This window comes from Dreissena polymorpha, chromosome 6 (assembly GCF_020536995.1).
Source record: "Dreissena polymorpha isolate Duluth1 chromosome 6, UMN_Dpol_1.0, whole genome shotgun sequence".
Taxonomy (NCBI): domain Eukaryota; kingdom Metazoa; phylum Mollusca; class Bivalvia; order Myida; family Dreissenidae; genus Dreissena; species Dreissena polymorpha.
In genome coordinates, this window is record NC_068360.1 from 53,024,629 (window position 1) to 53,045,239 (window position 20,611).

Here is a 20,611-nt window from a genome sequence, read left to right on the forward strand (position 1 = left end):
CCTTATCTTAGGCTTAACTGCACCTCGAATCTGTGTATATCTGCAGCGTCTCCATGACAATGCCTACCCGAATAGGCAGACTACGCTACGTGTCAAAATCGATCAATTAACAGGGGTCCTGTTATCATATCGATTGTCTCACGTTCGCGGTCAAACCGAAAAGGCGGCATTGTTTAATGTGGTTGTTAATTGACTTTAATCTACTACGTCATTATTTCCCGCTGCGTAAGGGCAAAGGATAGTTGTTCACACATGTGAAGTCCAACATTGCTGAGTGAAAAATTAAAAGCAGTTTATGTTCGCACGTTTCTAATGTGTGACTGTCCGGATTTTAAGTTGACGATCTACCGGTACTGTTTTGTTGTATTTGTTTTATTGTGATTGGTTGTATGTATTGTGAATTGATTTAAGTTGACGATCTACCGGTACTGTATTGTAGTAATTTTTATTACATAAATGTTATAAATGAATAGATTTCTAAAGGCGTATCAACAACTACGCGTTACACACCGGTCTTAATAACACTAACGCAGTGACGTCACCATCTATGTTTAGAACGCTTACACTGAAAACACGTGGCTTGTATCTAGTAACGGAAGTAGTAATGTTTAATTTGACGTTAATAGATCAAGTGTATTTCGGATAGGCTTTCGAACTTTTGCAATTAACGATGCGAAACAAAAAAAAACGTACCAAAAATGCATGTCTATAAATATCGCTACATTTTATACATGTCCCGGAAAATCGGCAAAAGTCCCGGACAATTTAACTCAATGTCCCGGAATTGGTCTGAAAAATTATGGCATGTATGATAAACATAAAAAGAATACTCGTTTACGGATTATAAATATAAATATGCATCTTTTTGTATGCAGGAGAGTAATACAATAAGTGAAACCAAGCAAAGATCACAAATAACATGGCGAACGGCTCCCGCTAAGAAATTTTGCGGAGGGTAAAGTCGAGATATAGAGCGAATATTACTACGAAATAAGCGCCAATCAATTTCTGACTGCTATGGCTGGAAAGTGAGCGGCATTAAATAATTAAATTAAAGTAATAAAGAGTTTAAAATTACCTGTTTTGGCACGGACGTCTCAATCTTGACTTCTTTTAGATCATCACGTGATTACCCCCTCTGTTACAGATAAACAAAATACTCTTGATAAATGTAATTGTTTTTACTTAATTGAATACTTTCAAGAAATCGCCAGTAGCCAATTGTATAAATCTGGATATCTCTTATCCAGCGAATAACCTTTGGTTATCTTCAATTTTATGATAGGATAGCCAAAAGTTATCCGCTGGATAAGAGATATCCAGATTTATACAATTGGCTACAGATCACTAAGAAAACCATAAACCCAGGGACCTATACTAAACCACATGTGTCTGGTCATTAATCACAATTTATGATACCTCCATGTCATCTCTTTGCACATTAATTGAGCCGTCATTACTTAACAGTTGCTTTAATAAAATATTTGAACATATTTAAAAAATATCAGGCCCGTAGCCAGGGTTTTGAAAAGGGGGGTGCGATCGACGATTGTTATTGAGCAACGAAGTGGCGAAGGGGTATGCGCGGGAGGGGATGTCCCCCTCCTGCAATCGGGGGTTTCGGAGGTACTTCCCCTAGAAAATTTGAAAATGAAACGTAAACTCCTGCATTCTGGTCACTTTTTAACTGTATTTAGAGACCGAAGTTATAGAGCATTTCTATATGAAATTTCACTTTCATTGACCATACTCAGTGAATGAACCACAGGAATATGATATAATATACATGTATTCCCCACCACGTTTTTAAATGACCACCTTTTTGACGATGCTGCGAAGCATCGTCTAAGTTATCATATCATGAAAAAATTCTTCACAATGGCAACCTATGTAAAAGACCGAGCCATTCCGATTGAGATAGCTCGATTTTTCTAATCGGCATACCTCGCTGATTATCATTGATAAAGGTTTAGGAAGCTCAGATATAAATAGGACAGCATATTCTGGAAAAAGATTTAATAATAGTTTGAAAACGCTTATTTTAAATCAGTTATATTCAATCCATTATATGTTTATAGATCAATGAAATAACTATGCATTTCTGTATTGTATTTGACATTTGTTGTGATTCAGTAAATAAATTGCGAATTAAAACGTGTATAATTAACTTTCAACGCGATCATGAGTGTAAAGAACCTGCCATTTGTAAACGTTGTAGCGACTATGGTATATAAACAGCATAATAGCCGTATCATATCTGTGATACTCGCTCTTCTGCGTGCTTTCTCATTTTGCATATTTAATAAACTTTTCAAACATAAATTACAGAGCCACATCAGTGCACATACTATGTTTGACAATTCATTCGTTTGTTGGATATTGTTTGCTGTTTTAAACACATATTAGGTCATATCGCGGAGATTTAGTTAACCTTACCATGTGTTCATAGGCGAACTCACGTATTTAAGTGCTCTTACGACTATATGCTCATACCCACTATCGATCGGGAATCATCATGAAATTATTGCCATACTTAACGAACAAACATGCCTAAGCTTATTGAATTAGAGAAAAAGAACAATAATCAAAAGAGAAAAAGTATATGTTCATGCACATGGGATTGTGAAATCACGTCCGTACACATAGCATCATTAACTTAGGAAAGGAAACAACGAAATATAAAGTTTGGTATGATATACATGTGAAATTAGAGAGCATGGTGTAATTAAAGAGCATGTCAAGTTTTGAATTTATATGCTGAAACGTAATGTTATAACCCACAAACGTTTTACTGTAACAGACAGTTTTTTACGATAAGTGGTACAGAAAATACACGTTGAATACCTTTTTAAAGATATTTCTTGTTATATTTGATCGAGAAGGTAACCCGCCTCCCAGTTTCGCTGAAAGGATCAAGTTCCACACGGGTACTACCTTCCCGTACCCCTAATTGTTTTTTCGTACCCTACATTGTTCGTACCCATTTTTTTTCATGCCCATTTTGTTTTTCGTACCCAAATTTTTGCTCGTAACCAAATTTTTTTTCGCACCCATTTATTTTCCTACCCAAATTTTCTTTCGTAACCAAATATTTTTACGTACTTAATTTTTTTTGGCATAATTTTTGTACCCAAAATTTTTGTACCCATTTTTTTCCTACCCAAAATTTTCGTACCCACATAAACATTTGTGGTGATGTAGATAAACTTAAATAGATGCTTTTATATCAATCCTCTTCAAAAGCAACAACAAATTTATAGAATGTAAAATCAACAATAAAAACGGGATAAAATATCCTAATTTATTGGAATCTTGAAATCTTTTGATAAAATTGGTGTTTCTTACCATTCCAACATTCTACCATTCATAAATCGAGCAAATTAAATGGAAATATTTGACTTTTTCAAAACATTTGTTTGTCTGCTACTATGGATAGTATGAGAGGCCTAGCATTGCTCTAAACGTGCTAAGAGTGTTTTATACAACAAACACTGATTAACAAACTTATATATGTGACGTCACGCCAAAACCTCCTATAGGCTGTGTGTGTGTTTATAATCCTTTAAACAAGAGGACCTGACATAACAAGATATTATTGGGACAAATCTTCTGACCAAGTTTCACGAAGATCGGAAAATAAATGTGGCCTCTAGAGTGTTAACAAGGTTTTACTATAGCCATATTAGAAAAAATGCCCTGCCCCCTGGCAGCCATGTTTTTCAACCAACCGGCATCATTTTTGTACTCATCCAAGATATTATCGGGATGAATCTTCTGACCAAGTTTCATTAAGATCGGACAGTAAATGTGGCCTCTGTGTTAACAAGATTTTACAATAGCCATATAAGGAAAAATGCTTCGCCCCTTGGAAGCCAATTTTTTCAAGCAAACATAATTATTTTCGAACTCATCCAAGATATCATTGAGACCAATCTTCTGACCAAATTTCATGAAGATTGGACAATAAATGTAGCCTCTAGAGTGTTAACAAGGTTTTACTATAGCCATATATGGCCATATAAGGAAAAATGGCCCGCCCCTGGTGGCCATGTTTTTAAAGCAACCAAACCCATTTTCGAACTCATCCAAGATATCATTGGGACAAATCTTCTGACCAAGTTTCATGATGATCGGAAAATAATTGTGACCTCTAGAGTGTTAACAAGGTTTTACTATAGCCATATAAGGAAAAATTCCCCGCCCCTTGGCAGCCATGTTTTTCAAGCAAAGGTTACCATTTTTGAACTCATCAAAGATATCAGCGGGACAAATCTTCTGAGCAAGTTTCATGAAGATCGGAAAATAAATGTGGCCTCTAGAGTGTTAACAAGGTTTTACTATAGCCATATAAGGAAAAATGCCCTGCCCCCTGGCGGCCATGTTTTCCAACCAACGGTTATCATTTTCGAGCTCGTCCAAGATATTATTAAGATGAATTTTCTTACCAAGTTTCATGAAGGTCAGACAATAAATGTGGCCTCTAGAGTGTTAACAAGATTTTAATATAGCCATATAGAGCCATTTAAGGAAAAATGCCCCGCCCCTTGGCAGCCATGTTTTTCAAGCAAAGGTTACCATTTTTGAACTCATCCAAGATATCAGTGGGACAAATCTTCTGATCATGTTTCATGAAGATCGGAAATAGATGTGGCCTCTCGAGTGTTAACAAGGTTTTGCTATAGCCATATAAGGAAAAATGCCCCGTCCCCTGGCGGCCATGTTTTTCAACCAACCGGCATCATTTTAGAACTCATCCAAGATATTATTGGGATGAATCTTCTGACCAAGTTTTATGAAGATCAGACAATAACTGTGGCCTCTAGAGTGTTAACAAGATTTTACTTTAGCCATATATAGCCATATAAGGAAAAATTCCCCGCCCCTTGGCAGCCATGTTTTTCAAGCAAACGTAACCATTTTTCAAACTCATCCAAGATATCATTGAAACCAATCTTTTGACCAATTTTTATGAAGATTGGACAATAAATGTGGCCTCTAGAGAGTTAACAAGGCAAATGTTGACGCCGCACAACGGACAACGGAAGATGGACAAAAAGAGATCACAAAAGCTCACCATGAGCAGGTTGTGCTCAGGTGAGCTAAAAAAAAGGAAAAAAACAAGAGGGCCTGAAAGGCCCAAGGTATCCCCCGCAACATATGCTTTGATTGAGGATGGGTGCAAATTGGACGGATGAACATTCAACGTTTACATTTCAAGATACACAAGGCCATAAGTCTGTTTTAAACAGATGGTGTACAATGCCATTTGGCGTGCATCATCCTCTTATGCATATATATATACTCATATCAAGTTTAAATGAAATCCGCCAAAGCACTTCCAAGATATGGCTCCGGACACAAAAGTGCCGAACAGACAGCCGGACGGACGGACAACGCCAAAACAAATCCCTCCGCCTCTGGCGCGGGAATATATTCATACCAAGTTTCAAAGAAATCCCCCAAAGCGCTTCCAAGATATGGCTCCGGACACAAAAATGCCTATAGTAAAAAGCATTTTTTCAAGATACAAAGGGCCATAAGTCTGTTTTTAACAGATGGTGTACAATGCCATTTGGCGTGCATCATCCTCTTATGCATATATATACTCATACCAAGTTTAAATGAAATCCGCCAAAGCACTTCCAAGATATGGCTCCGGACAAAAAAGTGCCTATAGTAAAAAGCATTTTTCAAGATACAAAGGGCCATAAGTCTGTTTTTAACAGATGGTGTACAATGCCATTTGGCGTGCATCATCTTCTTATGCATATATATACTCATACCAAGTTTCAATGAAATCCGCCAAAGAACTTCCAAGATATGGCTCCGGACACTAAAAAGCATTTTTTCAAGATACAAAGGGCCATAAGTCTGTTTTTAACAGATGGTGTACAATGCCATTTGGGGTGCATCATCCTCTTATGCATATATATACTCATATCAAGTTTAAATGAAATCCGCCAAAGAACTTCCAAGATATGGCTCCGGACACAAAAGTGCCGGACGGACGGACAAGGCCAAAACAATATCCCTCCGCCTCTGGCGGGGGATAATAAAAAAAATTGGGGGGGGGGGGTAGGGGGGTGAGAGGAGGGTATAATGTGGGATTTGGTAATTTATTAGATGATTAAAAAAAAATAAAAAAATTGGGGGGGGAGGTTGGGGGGGGGGAGGGATTCTGGGTAGGAGCGTGGGGTATTGTTTGGGTGAAATCCATTGTGGTATTCAGGCAAGTGTTGTTTTGTCAAAGTAATAATAAAATGTGATCATAAATCAAGAAGTTATGGCAATTTAAGCAAAATGTTCATTTATTTAAGTGTAAAAGGGGCCATAATTATGTCAAAATGCTTGATACAGTGGTCTGCTTTTGTTTATAGGTTGGGGTCATGTTGGTAAACAAGTATGCAACATATAAAAGCAATAATTATGTCAAAGGATATAGGAAATATTTGGGGTAGTACGCAAACTTTAACATAGATTTATCAAAAATATGCATATTCTAAGTATAAAGGGGCAATAATTATAACAAAATGCTTGATAGAGTTGTCTTCTCTTGTTTATAGGTTGGGGTGATGTTGGTTAACAAGTATGCAAAATATGAAAGCAACATGTCAAGGGACAATGAAAATAAATGGGGTAGTACGAAAACTTTAACATTTGCTGCATATTCTAAGTGGAAAAGTGGCCATAATTATGACAAAATGCCTGATAGAGTTGTCTGCTCTTATTTATAGGTTTGGGTCATGTTGGTAAACAAGTATGCAAAATATGAAAGCAATATGTCAAGGGACAATGAAAATAATTGGGGTAGTACGAAAACTTTAACATTTGCACGCTAACGGAAACGGCACGGAAACGCCGACGCCAGGGTGAGTAGGATAGCTCCACTATATATATTTCATATATAATAGTCGAGTTAAAAACTTGATTGTTTGTGAAATTAGTCTCCAAATTGTGTAGTTTGTTACTTCAGATTAATCACACAAAAAGACAAAAGTTTCACTTTGATTTATTGAGTTCATTGCCAAAATTCAAGGGCACATTATACTGCAACAAATAGGGCCACACACAAAAACAAGATAACATATACACATTAGGTCACACTAGGTTGCTCACCTGATACATGTTTCAACTATACTATTATGTGCAGATTTTGTGAAGTTTGAATAATAATTGTGTTTTTTATCAAGACATTTTTACTCTGTATGACACAGATTTGATACAGTATGAGAAAAAATTAGAACAAAATAAGGTTTTAATACAAACATTTAAGAGGGCAAAAAGGCCATAGGACGCTCATCTGAGACACATAAAAAATTTTTTTGGATAAGTTTTGATTATATTTATATATAAAAAAACTAGGGGGGGGGGCAAATTTTGACCCTAGGGGCATTATTTGAACAAAATTAGAACAGGACAACCCTAAGATGTAGCAACCCAAACATAGAACACTTTACCCTTGCAGTTAAGAGAACAGATTTTTTACAATGCAAGCCTATATGAATCATGTAACCCCTGAAGCACAGTTAGTTTTGACCACAGGAGCGTGATTTGATTAAACTCAGAGAACACTACAAGATTTCACACATGAAATATTGAACCTTTGACCCTTTTGGTTTCAGAGAAGATTTTTGAAGTTGTTAACTATGTAAGTCTATATAAATTATTTGACCTATTGGGTGTGGTCAGTATTGACCCAAAGGGACATAATGTGAGAAAACTTTGCAGTAAACCACTATCAGAAGTGACATGCAAAATTACAAAACTTAGGGCCTCTTGGTTTCAAAAAAGATTTTTTAAGTATTCTCTTTGTACATACCGCAAAAGCAAAACGAGTAACCAATAAGGCAGGGTCAATTTTGACCCCAGTGGCCTGATTTTAACAAACTTGGTAGAGGGCCATCATAGTGTGTTCTACACCAAATATTTAACCGCTGACCCTTGCGTATCAGAGAAGAATTCAAAATGTACTTACTTTATAAGTCTACATAAATCTTGTGACCCCTGGACCTGGGTATTTTTAACAAGAGGGGGGGGGGGGGGGGGGGGCATTTTAAGAGACTTTGTAGATAGAGAACCAACATATAATGTTACAAACCAAGTATTAAAAGCATGTCCATGGTTTTAGAGAAGAAGGTTCTTAAAGTTTTCAATTTCTTAATATAATTTTAGCTCTGGTGACTTATATATGACTTTAAAAGAGGGTCACCCAAGAATTATTCCTTTGAATTTTTGTTAAAATCTGTTATGGGGCAAGGGAGAAGAAAAAGTAAACACACACACACACCTCACACAAGTACCTAAGGCATGCACTGACAGACGACGAACATCTTAACATCCTTAATGCTCACCATTAGCATTATGTGCTTAGGCGAGTTAAAAATAGACAGTTTGATAAGTTTTAAACATGTCAACACAATTTTTTGTACAAAAATTGTAATAGGACTTATGATTTATGTTTAATATTTGAGTATTGTTTTTTATTTTTGTCCACAGCTAGACAAGATGATTGAACAAAATAATTAGTTGCATTGACCCATAAGAATATAACTCAGACAACTCCTACACAATCCCTAAAAACATATCTCCTAGAGTTTCATATTGAAACACGGAAAAGTGATAGACCAATTTGTAACACAAGTATAATGATGTTAATATCCAAAATATGCTTTAAGTCAAGGGAACATGAAACAAACAAAAATTATGTCTTGCACTTCTATATAAAAAACATATCTTTGAAGTTTCATGTTGACACCAAGAAAGTACACATGTACAATGATGTAAGAAACCAAAATTTGCCTAAGTTTAAGGGTATATAACTCTGCAAGGAATATCGCAACAAACGAGACTATTATGCCTTGCACTTCTATATAGTATCATCAACATATGTATAAAGTTTCATTTTGATAGGGAGAAAAGTTAGTCTATTTTGCAATACAAAGTAAAGATGTGCACCTTAACTCTTTCAGTGCTGGAACCGAATTTTGAAGGCCTTTGCAAACAGTTTGGATCCAGATGAGACACCACAGAACGTGGCGTCTCATCAGGATCCAAACTGTTTGCTATTCTGATAGTATTCTTTGAAAAAAATCGAAGAAAATGCTAATTTTAGAAATTCAGCAGACAACATTTTAGCAGACTACAAATTTCCCAGCATGCAAAGGGTTAACAGACCAACAACCAACAAACCAAGGGGTTGTGTCCAGTGTAACTCTATCAAACTTCGTTTGCAGGGCAATAATAACAAACTCAAATTACAACAAATGCATTTAGAAAGGAAACACTTAATGCTTTTAAATCCATTATACTCTTTGAAAGGATGTTATAACTACAAAAAGTCAAGAGCATAAAGTTCAAACAAAATACATAAAACTGCAATTCAATTCAGAAACATTAACTATAATTTAGATCTAATTTCACTGCAAAATAAATTAAAGCACAATTCTAGACATGATCCTTTTCAAACTCCAAGTCTTGCTAAGTTATTTATCTTCAAATAGTTTAAACTTAGTTTCAGTAATAGAAAAGACAACATTAAATGTTGAAAAATACCTATCAGAACAACAACAAAACAACATCACGGTGGTTATGTAACATACAAAGCACGGCAGCACCAAATACACAATTTGACAATATTGAAACAAAGTAATACATGTAAACATGTTCCCGTAGCTGCATGGCTAGTCCCATGTGAATCACAGCATGGATAAAGATAACAATAGGCTACTGCCTTAAAGTTTAGCAATATATAACATTAGGCTAAGAATAAAATAACGGCAAGGTTTGCAGGGCCATTTCATTATATGTGTCGAATCGAGTATACTACAAAACAATAGGGAAGTGACCTGTTGTCAGTTTATCATATCTCTACGCCCCCATTTTTACCAGAAACAAAATATATAGCAGTTTTAACAGATTAATTGCAAAATGGCATTAATGTGGCGCATGTTATACAAAATCCTTCAATAGTAATTGAATCATCAAAATAATATTCCACCTCTTGATAAAACAAAATAACTCCTAACTTGGACATTGGGGTATTTGGACACATTGAGAACAGTACTTTTCAAACATTTAATTATCACAAAATCTGTTTAGGAAAAAGTTTAAGGTAATAACTGCAGTTTTCAACAATTTATATGGTTTCTCAGTAAACACAGACAAAAAGGGAAATCAAATATCCATGACAGGTTGATTAAAAAAAATCAATTGATAATTCTCTCCAAAATTTATATAATATTATAGTTGATAATATTCAGATCTGTACAGCAAGCTTACGTTCCACCCTACACAATATGTTTCTTAATTTTTTAAAGCTTAAAGCATTAACATTCTGTGACATACACACGGTACATGGGGAAAATACTTTACAAGAATGAATACTGTCAAAAGATATAACGGATCAGCGATTTTTTTCCTTCTTTATAAAGTACCAGACAATGGCACTTTCCCAATTAGGAAAATCTACAAATTTCCCATTTGCTGTCAAAAATTCCCAATTGAAGGTTTCCAAAAAATAATAATATTTTTTATTAATTAGATATAACATGTAGTTAGTTTTCCTATGCAGGTCTATGGCTTGAACATCACTTGACAACACTTAGTTATCAATTTAAAAAAAAATAAAAAAAAACAATTTCCCAATATGAAGACTGCATGATGCAAACTTCCCAGTTTCAGCGTTTTTTGCGCACATCTTTCCCAATTGGGCTGGTTCCGGTACATGATTGGGCAAAAACAATCGCTGTGGATGGTACATGTATGTATAAAACATTGTATATAGAATGAAAAAATGGTATTATAACATACATGGATCCACTAACATAACGGAATCCAGTTATATTTACCAATATCTACCAACACTATATTGACTTAAATATTCAGCGGGTACATTTTAATATTATAATGGCTAACTTAAAACAGAAATAACTAGAGCTTTGTCACAGACGTGACGAATACCCCCACATGCCGCATTGACACAGAATATTTTGCATGTTGTCTTCACAGAAAACAGTTTTAAAAAATGTTTAAAACGCACTAAGTGACCCTGTGACCTAGTTTTTAACCTGCCATGGCGGCATTTGGCCCATGTTCGAACTTGGCCTAGACATCATCTAGATACATCTTCTGACCAAGTTTGGTGAAGCTCTGATGAAAACTACTTGAATTAGAGAGCGGACACTATGCTCAATGTTCAAAAGCACTAAACTAAGTGACCCCGTGACCTAAATTTTGACTCGGCATGACCCATATTGGAACTTGACCTAGACATCATCTAGATACAACATCTGACCAAGTTTGGTGAAGATGAAAACAACTTGAATTAGAGAGCGGACACTTAATACGGACCGACAGACAGACCGACCGACAGACAAGCTCACTCCTATATACCCCCCTAAACTTCATTTGTGGGGATATAATTATTCAATGCAGCTTATTTCTAATTATGATTGTCGAGAATTTGGAATCAGCATATTAGATGATATGGCAATGAATACTGCTTATACTCTTAATGATCCTGCTTTCAAAGATTATTATAAACATTTAAATATGCATATTTCATGTTCATTCCAATAAATATAAGTGAAATCCAGGCAACGATTGGCAAGTTGCGATATAAATAAATCAATTTATCACCTGTGATAGTAAATGAAGTACAAATTCATTGACAAGAGTTCCGCGGTCGGAGATGACCGCATGGAAGCCGGATTTTTGATTTAAATGACAGGAAAGTACCTTTCGTGTTTTTGTCAATGCAATACTTAAATTACTGAAATATTGTTCAAAGGTCAAAATGAAATGTAAGTACTTTTCAAGGCATGAGCAAACCTTGTGTTATGTTTTGAATGCATGCATATACATGAACAACAATAACATTTAAGGTCACAAATATGAACTTGAATTGACAATTAGGAAAGTTTGATCTCAATTTTTTTATTTTTTAACATTTTTACATTCAAGGTCACGGTGACCTTGACCTTAAAATGACCAGTGGTCATCTACTAGTTCTGGCCAACCTTCATATCAAGTTTGAAGACTCTAGGTCTAAGCATACCAAAGTATTAACAACTTTAACATATTTACATCCAAGGTCACAGTGACCTCGACCTTCAAATGAATGACCTTGAAATGACCAGTGGTCATGTAAGTGTGCTTGCAAACCTTTACGTCAAGTTTGAGATTCTAGGTCCAAGCATACCAAAGTTATAACAATTTTAACATTGAAGGTCACAGTGACCTTGACCTTCAAATGAATGACATTGAAATGAGCAGTGGTGATCTTCTAGTACTGGCCAACCTTTATGTCAAGTTTGAAGACTCTAGGTACAAGCATACCAAAGTTATAACATGGAATAAGAACTTTAACATTTTTACCTACCAAAGTTATAAGAACTTTAACATTTTTACATTCAAGGTCACAGTGACCTTGACCTTAGAATGAATGACCTTGAAATGACCAGTGGTCATCTAAGTGTGCTTGCAAACCTTCATGTCAAGTTTGAAGACTCTATGTCCAAGCATACCAAAGTTATAACAATTTTAACATTTTAACATTTAAGGTCACAGTGACCTTGACCTTCAAATGAATGACATTGAAATGACCAGTGGTCATCTTCTAGTACTGGCCAATCTTTATTTCAAGTTTGAAGACTCTAGGTACAAGCATACCAAAGTTATAACATGAAATAAGAACTTTAACATTTTTACATTCAAGGTCACAGTGACCTTGACCTTCAAATGAATGACCTTGAAATGTCCAGTGGTTACTTACTAGTTCTGGCCAACCTTCATGTCAAGTTTCAAGACTCTAGGTCCAAGCATACCAAAGTTATAACAACTTTAACATTTTTACATTCAAGGTCACAGTGACCTTGACCTTCAAATGAATGACCTTGAAATGTCCAGTGGTTACTTACTAGTTCTGGCCAACCTTCATGTCAAGTTTCAAGACTCTAGGTCCAAGCATACCAAAGTTATAACAACTTTAACATTTTTATATTGAAGGTCACAGTGACCTTCACCTTCAAATGAATGACCTTGAAATGACCAGTGGTCATCTGTTAATCCTGGCCAACCTTCATGTCAAGTTTGAAGACTCTAGGTCCAAGCATACCAAAGTTATACCATGAAATAAGAACTTTAACATTTTTACATTCAAGGTCACAGTGACCTTGACCTTCAAATGAATGACCTTGAAATGACCAGTGGTTACTAACTAGTTATGGCCAACCTTCATGTCAAGTTTCAAGACTCTAGGTCCAAGCATACCAAAGTTATAACAACTTTTAACATTTTTTATATTGAAGGTCACAGTGACCTTGACCTTCAAATGAATGACCTTGAAATGACCAGTGGTCATCTGTTAATCCTGGCCAACCTTCATGTCAAGTTTGAAGACTCTAGGTCCAAGCATACCAAAGTTATACCATGAAATAAGAACTTTAACATTTTCGAGCACGCCGCCACCCCGCCCGCCCGCCCGCCCCCCCCGCCCGCCCGACAACATCAATCTATAAGCCGAGATTTTTTCGAAAAAAATCCGGCTAAAAACAATACCAGATCCACGGGATTGAAAATTAATTTCATAAACAAAAAAGCAAATATAACTAGACCTTTGTCACAGATGTGACGAATACCCCCACCGCCGCATTGACACAGAATATTTTGCATGTTGTCTTCACAAAAAACAGCGGACACCGTGCTCAATGTTTAAAGCGCACTAAGTGACCCTGTGTCCTAGTTTTTGACCTGCCATGACCCATGTTCGAACCTGGCCTAGCCATCATCTAGATACAACTTCTGACCAAGTTTGGTGAAGCTCAGATGGAAACTACTTGAATTAGAGAGCAGACACCATACTCAATGTTTAAAACGCATTAATCAAAGTGACCCCGTGACCTTGTTTTTGACCTGGCAAGGCCCATGATCGAACTTGGCCTTAAGAACTTGGCTTTAAGATCATCTAGATAAAACTTCTGACCAAGGAGAAGATCGGATGAAAAGTACTTGAATTAGAGAGCAGACACCATTTTCAATGTTTAAAACGCACTAAGTGTCCCCGTGACCTAGTTTTTGACCCGGCAAGGCACATGTTCGAACTTGGCCTTAAGATCATCTAGATAAAACTTCTGACCAAGTTTGGTGAAGATTAGAAGTATACTACTTCAATAAGAGAGGGGACACCATTCTAAATGTTTAAAACGCACTAAGTGACCCCGTGACCTAGTTTTTGACCCGGCATGACCCATATTCAAACTTGACCTAGACATCATCTAGATACAACTTCTGACCAAGTTTGGTGAAGATCGGATGAAAACAACTTGAAATAGAGAGCGGTCACTTAATACAGACCGACAGACTGGCGGACCGACCGACATTAGTTCACTCCTATTTACCACACTAAACTTTGTTTGTGGGGGTATAAAAACGAAGAAAATGGAGTTTATATCCATATGTTATGAATTTTGTGATAGAACAGCCATTGCCAAAATTTGGGGCTGTTTTATGGTCCCCCTTCACATTGGAATTTCTTTTATCCAAATGGGACCTAAAAATTCCCAATCGAATGTTTCTAAAAAAATCTCAATGTTAAAGAGGCCTTTTCCATTTTGTTAAAGTGACAAAATTAAAACAAGCAATGTGTTTGTGAAACACTATGTCCCCATATATTTGACCATTGACCTTGAAGGATGACCGTGACCTTTCACCACTCAAAATGTGCAGCTCCATGAGATACAAATGCATAACAAATATCAAGTTGCTATCTTCAATATTGCAAAAGTGTACATTAAATGAGCGATTTTGACCCATATATTTGACCTTTGACCTTGAAGGATGATCTTGACCTTGACCTTTCACCACTCAACATGTGCAGCTATATGAGATACACATGCATGCCAAATATGAAGTTGCTATCTTCAATATTGCAAAAGTTATGGCGAATGTTAAAGTTTGCCCAAACAAACCAACCAACAAACCAACAGACAGTGGTGGGGGACATAAAAAGTTGTTAAACCCTTTCCCACTAAAAAGCAAAGTGAAAATGGCTATGTGCAAACAGCCTAAAACCAGAACAGCCTGCGATTAACTCGCAGTCTGTTCAGGTTTTATGCTGTTCTTCAGTATCTAAGGGTTGGAAATTAAGACTTTAAAATTTGAATATAGTAAGAAAGGTCTTTAATTAAATTTAATTTTCTAAGGCACTACAAAGGCGTGAAAATATGTATGTCAGTGGTTAAGGATTAATATTCGCAAATTTTCGTTTTAGTTATGATATTTGTGTGGAAACAGTAATACTAAACATTTACCATGCCAAAAAATATCTATTAGCTGTATATGCATCTTTTGAGGATTTAAAAACCTGAAAATTATAAAGCGTTGCTACGCGAAACACTTGAATAATTTGAAGAGTTCTGTTGTTGTCGTTATATTTCGTGATAATACGAGGATTACTTATATAAAGTATAAAATACATATCTCACTATATGAGCTCGGATGGCCGATTGGTCTAAGCGGTAGACATTTACTCCAGGAGTCAGTGGTTCTAGCCCAGTTGACGGTTACTTTGTATTTTCTTTTTTTGATTGAATTCTTGTTTTTTTACTGGAGCTTTTTAGATCCAATGTTTACATTAATCAATATAAAGCATTTAATGACAAACTTCAAAACGTGCCAACATCTGTGAAAAGGCCCCTTTAAGTTCAACTCCAATCCAGCACAATAAGTTGAACCTTAGTTACTTTAATATTGAAAACACTTTTATTCTTAATCATTTAGTATGTACTTGTGAGCAAAAAACAACAACACTAGTTTACCCATTATAGTCAAAACGACGGTGTTTTTCCAATTCCAAAAATGGTGAAAAAAACAACATGAAAAGGTTTTAGATGATCTCTTTACAAACATGAGCCACACTCTGTGAATACTGGTGCAGTCTCACACTCTGTGAATACCGGTGCAGTCTCACACTCTGTGAATACCGATGCAGTCTCACACTCTGTGAATACCGATGCAGTTTCACACTCTGTGAATACCGATGCAGTCTCACACTCTGTGAATACCGATGCAGTCTACACAGACTAATCAGGGATGAAACTTTGCGCTTGTATTGTGTTTTTTTAAAGGGAGTCTCTTCTTAGCAAAAATCCAGATAAGGCGAAGTGTCTTCCCTGATTAGCCTTTGCAGACTGCAAAGACTTATCTGGGACAACACTTTCTTTCACATTAAGCTCAATTAAATTTTTATAGACTTGTCAGTATTAATTAGCCACTGACCAGATAATTAAATAAACTGCTCATAACCGAATATATACGAAAAAACAATAGGACAGTGTTCGCTAATCTCAGTCTCAGCGAAATCCTGTGAGCCCTCGGACCAAGACAAAAAAACTGCACGAGGTCCAGGAATAAACCTTATCGCTGGTATTGAATTCAAATAACTTGTTTGTAGTTTACTTGCCAGTCAATTGGAATTTAGACCAGTCAAAAAATAAAGAGTTTACCAGACCTAGTGGCTGGTTTTGGGACTTCTGCGACATTTGAGATCTCTAGTTTACCGGTATAGACAGCGGTTCACTTGTACGTCAAATGTGAAATATTGTCCAAATGCACACACATGTCTCTGTTTTCTCTCTGTAAAATCTGATTCTATGTACAACGCAGAACATCTGACTTTCCATAAAGCATGTTTTTTTAAAGTCATTAAGTCCCGTTCTCAGAACGCTTCTCAAATGTTGAATGGCTTTTGGTGTTGAATGCAAATGATGCCAAATGTGAACAAAATCATTAGGTGTGACTTATGTGTGAAAACAATAAATCCTGCACACACAAAAATTCAAAAAGTGCACAATAAAGCTTTTTTTACAGTGAAGATCTATGCATTTCTTAAATAAGCACCCTCCGATTATTGGATTCGATCTTTTTTTAGCCATAATGCTGAAAATATAACTAAAGAAAGCAACATTCATCCTTATACCTTAAACATAAAAGATACAAACAATTATCACAATGCGGTACAAACTGGTTATAAACATAGCAAAACAAAACAATGCCAATATGGATGATTTTGAACACTTTAAATAATTGAGAGCCACACTCCATGAATACTGGGCTAAATGCAAGTGCGTAAAGTGTCGTCCCAGATTAGCCTGTTTTACTGTAGTCTGCACAGACTAATCAGGGACAACGCTTTGAGACTTCCTTTAAACAAAACAAATCCATAAAGTGGAAAGTGTCCTTTCTAGCAGGGACCTATACAAACAAATGTTTGTATAGGTCCCTGTTTCTAGTGTTCATGTGCAGTCTACACAGGCTTATCTGGGACGAAGCTACACGCACTTGCATTAACCCTTTCCCACTCAGAAGCTAAGTGAACATGGCTATGTGCAAACAGCATAAAACAAGAACAGCCTGCGAGTAACTCGCAGTCTATTCAGCTTTTATACTGTTTGCTGCTCATCAGTATTTTAGAGTTGGAAATGAAGACTTCAAAATTGAATCTAGTAAGAAAGGTCTTTAATTAAATTTAACTTTCTAAGGGACTACAAATGTGTCGAATATGTATCTAAGTGGTAAAGGGTTAAACCCAGTTGTTCCCAGAGCAAGGCTCGCTTGAAATACTAAGTATCACATGTTAACTGTAACACAGCCATGACAAGCCCTGGCCTCCAACATCGCCTTCTCCTCAATGGTCCACGTCTTGGTCTCAGGGTCGAAACACTCCACAACAGAACAGGCGTGTGAGTCTGTCGCCCCCACAGCCTCTGTCATCCCTCCAATTACGTATATCTTGTCTTTCAGAACAGTCGCTCCGCTATTTTTATGCCTGAAGTTCAGATCAGGCAGCCTCTGGAATGTACGCTTCTCCGGATCAAGTGTTATCACGCGTTTAGTATCCTCCCATATGATATAGAACACCCCACCGAAAACTACCATTTGGGCAAACTGGATAGGTTCTGGCAAGATGAAGTGCTCTCTAAGGGGCTTCACAGCAATGTTTTCCACTGAGCCTTCATAACACACCATAGTGTTCACCTTGGCGTCACCCTGCAATCCCCCTACTTCGACAAGGAGATTCCCGATAGGTACGATCTTTGATAGAGTTCTAGGAAACAAGGAATGACCAACTACTGTCCACTGATTCTTGGCAGGGTCAAAGCATTCTATACAACCTTGGTCGACCATGTCGAAATTTGCGGTAAACGTCACTCCACCAAAAATATACAGCCTATCGTACAGAACGGCAGATGAATGTTTGGCTCGCGGTTGGGTCATGTGGGAGATCTCATGCCACTCTCTTCCCCTAGTGTCAAACTTCCAGACACTGTCAATAATCCTGCCGTCCAAAATGCCGCCAGCCACAATGATACAGTTCACAACAGCTGACACACTGAACCACGTCACGGGTCTGGGCAAGTCTGGCAGTGAACTCCAAGTATCCTTCTGGGGATCGAACATTTCTACGGTTCTCGTTACATATCCATTTATTCCACCTACAACTACTAATACCTCTTTTGCTATTGTGGAGGGACGAGGGTGGAACTGGGTATCCTGCATGCTTCGCCGCCGACGTCCATATCTGTCATGGATTGTCTCGTGCTTCACCTGTGCCTCTAAAACAAGTTTAAGGCATTCCTCACAGTTTTTAATCAATGGCTCATTCTCCATGCTTCTCAAGTTATTGATGTTCATCACAGGCAGTCTCACTTCTTGAAGAAACTGTAATACATATTGTTTTCGTTCGTCAACGTCAAACTTGATCCAGCGCATCACAGCATTGTATACAGTCTCTTCATTTCTAACCTCAATCAAGTCACTAGCAACAAATGCTAGAAGTTGTTCGTACGAAAGCTCTAAAAATTCATCATACTGAACTAATTGTGAAAAATTGTCAAGAGCATATTTGGATGAACTGTCCTCTAGACTCTTACAGGAATGAACTTGGGCGAATAAGTGAATTCCGAGACAATTTGATGGATGGAGTTCACTTTGAAGGAAATCACAACAAGCATCTACAATGGCAGGGTACTGAAATCTACAGCCAGCAGCTAGCATTTCTTGAGCATTGTCAGTTGAGATCTCTAGTTTACCGGTATAGACATAGTCAATTATTCTTTTGAAAGTCCACGGTGAAATATCGTCGAAATGGACTCGCATGTCTCTGTTTTCTCTTAGATCGTTTGTGAACATGGCTTGAAAGTAGGGACTGCTTGCTGAGAGTATATTTTTATGGCATGGAAATTCTTCCTGACCAAGGCAAAGAACTGTGTCAGTGAATAGGCGTTTGATGCGCATTTCATTCAGGTTTTTCAAAAGATCAATGCCATAACTAATTTCTTGAAGCACGTAGTTGCCATCCACTTTCCTCTGGCATCGCATTCCTGCCATTTTGAAGGCAGCCAGTTGTTATTAGAAAGAAAGGGTCAGCTGATGAATAACCTAAAATTTTAAAATAAAATGTTCCTATTCAATGACACCCCTAAAAATAAATTCACAATATTTCACATTTTTATGCAATCTCTCCCAAATGTATCTCCAGCATTACTAAACATATGAAGTCACAGTGACTGCATGTGGTGTAGTGGATATGGTGTCCGCCTAGCGATCGGGAGGTCACGGGTTCGATCCCCACTGTGGGAGCATTCTTTAGTTTTCCCCCAAAGACACCAAGTACTGGATCTAGTCCCAGGAAACGGACTCGAGAGCGTTTCAAATAAGCCTTTGGCTTTCTATGCAATTGAGCTAAAATAAATAGGTTTAAACTAACTATACATATAGAACACAAACTTTTAATCTAATATCAGCCATAGTGACCTCACACTAACTGGCCCCTGAATGCAACTCTATGCTAGGTCATCATGTCAGCTAGAGATAGGGGTTGTTACACACAAAGTTCAATAATGGCAAAATTCTACTAAATTGCGTGGCAGTCAGGATGGGTCACCTTGCATGATGATCTAAACAAGATGTGTAAAGTTTCAATATAAGTTATTTGTGTCATGCACACTTTTAACTGAATTTCAATTAAATGTTGTGTTAGCATGTTGAAAAAAACATGTTGGCATTAACTCTGAAGCATGTTTGTAACAATAAATATATACATTAAATTGATAATCAAATTCATTCACTACTGTATATATCCATAAAATATTTTGATACAATCGATATTGATACGTGAATCAAAAATCTTTATTTAATATATATGTATGTGGACATTGAAAGTATTTTTGATACCCAGGTACTCAACGGTAAAAGAAAACTGACGTCAAAATCATACAGATGTACACATTATATTACGCTGATTACGACACATGGTGGGTACGAAAACAGTCCTTGAAGAGAACTAAAATAATTTGCGACTTGTTGATAGATTTTTAGACATATTTGGTAGTAAGTATACATTTTTGACAATAAATAGGATAACGTCTTACATTTTTATCATACAGGCATGAGCTTCGCCGGTTTTAATTGATAAAAAGTCCTTAGGCTTACATATGCGATGTATGTCATTTCTAAGCTCCTGTCAACTGCAACTAATCGTTTTGTAACAACGGTTTTCATTGGTTAATTGTACATTAACGAGGCCCATCCTCTGTACATCGGATTACCCAAG

General features: G+C 36.8%; 1 protein-coding gene across 2 annotated transcripts; it reads right to left on the minus strand.

The window, feature by feature from the left end:
• Positions 1-17,463: 17,463 nt before the first annotated feature.
• LOC127835234 (kelch-like protein 24) lies at positions 17,464-20,611 on the minus strand. Of its 2 annotated transcripts, none has more exons than XM_052361559.1 (2): positions 20,491-20,611; positions 17,464-19,437 (listed from the first exon to the last, which is right to left on the minus strand). In XM_052361559.1, exon 2 carries the CDS (start codon positions 19,384-19,386, stop codon positions 17,626-17,628), a length of 1,761 nt encoding a protein of 586 aa, XP_052217519.1. In that variant the 5' UTR covers positions 19,387-19,437; positions 20,491-20,611; the 3' UTR covers positions 17,464-17,625. The 2 variants fall into 2 exon arrangements, with proteins under 2 accessions (XP_052217519.1, XP_052217518.1); XM_052361558.1 differs by having other exon boundaries at positions 17,465-19,437; positions 20,430-20,521.

Coding starts and splice junctions, on each gene's coding strand:
- LOC127835234 (XM_052361559.1), bottom strand. CDS start 19,386: ATGGCAGGAATGCGATGCCAGAGGAAAGTGGATGGCAACTACGTGCTT.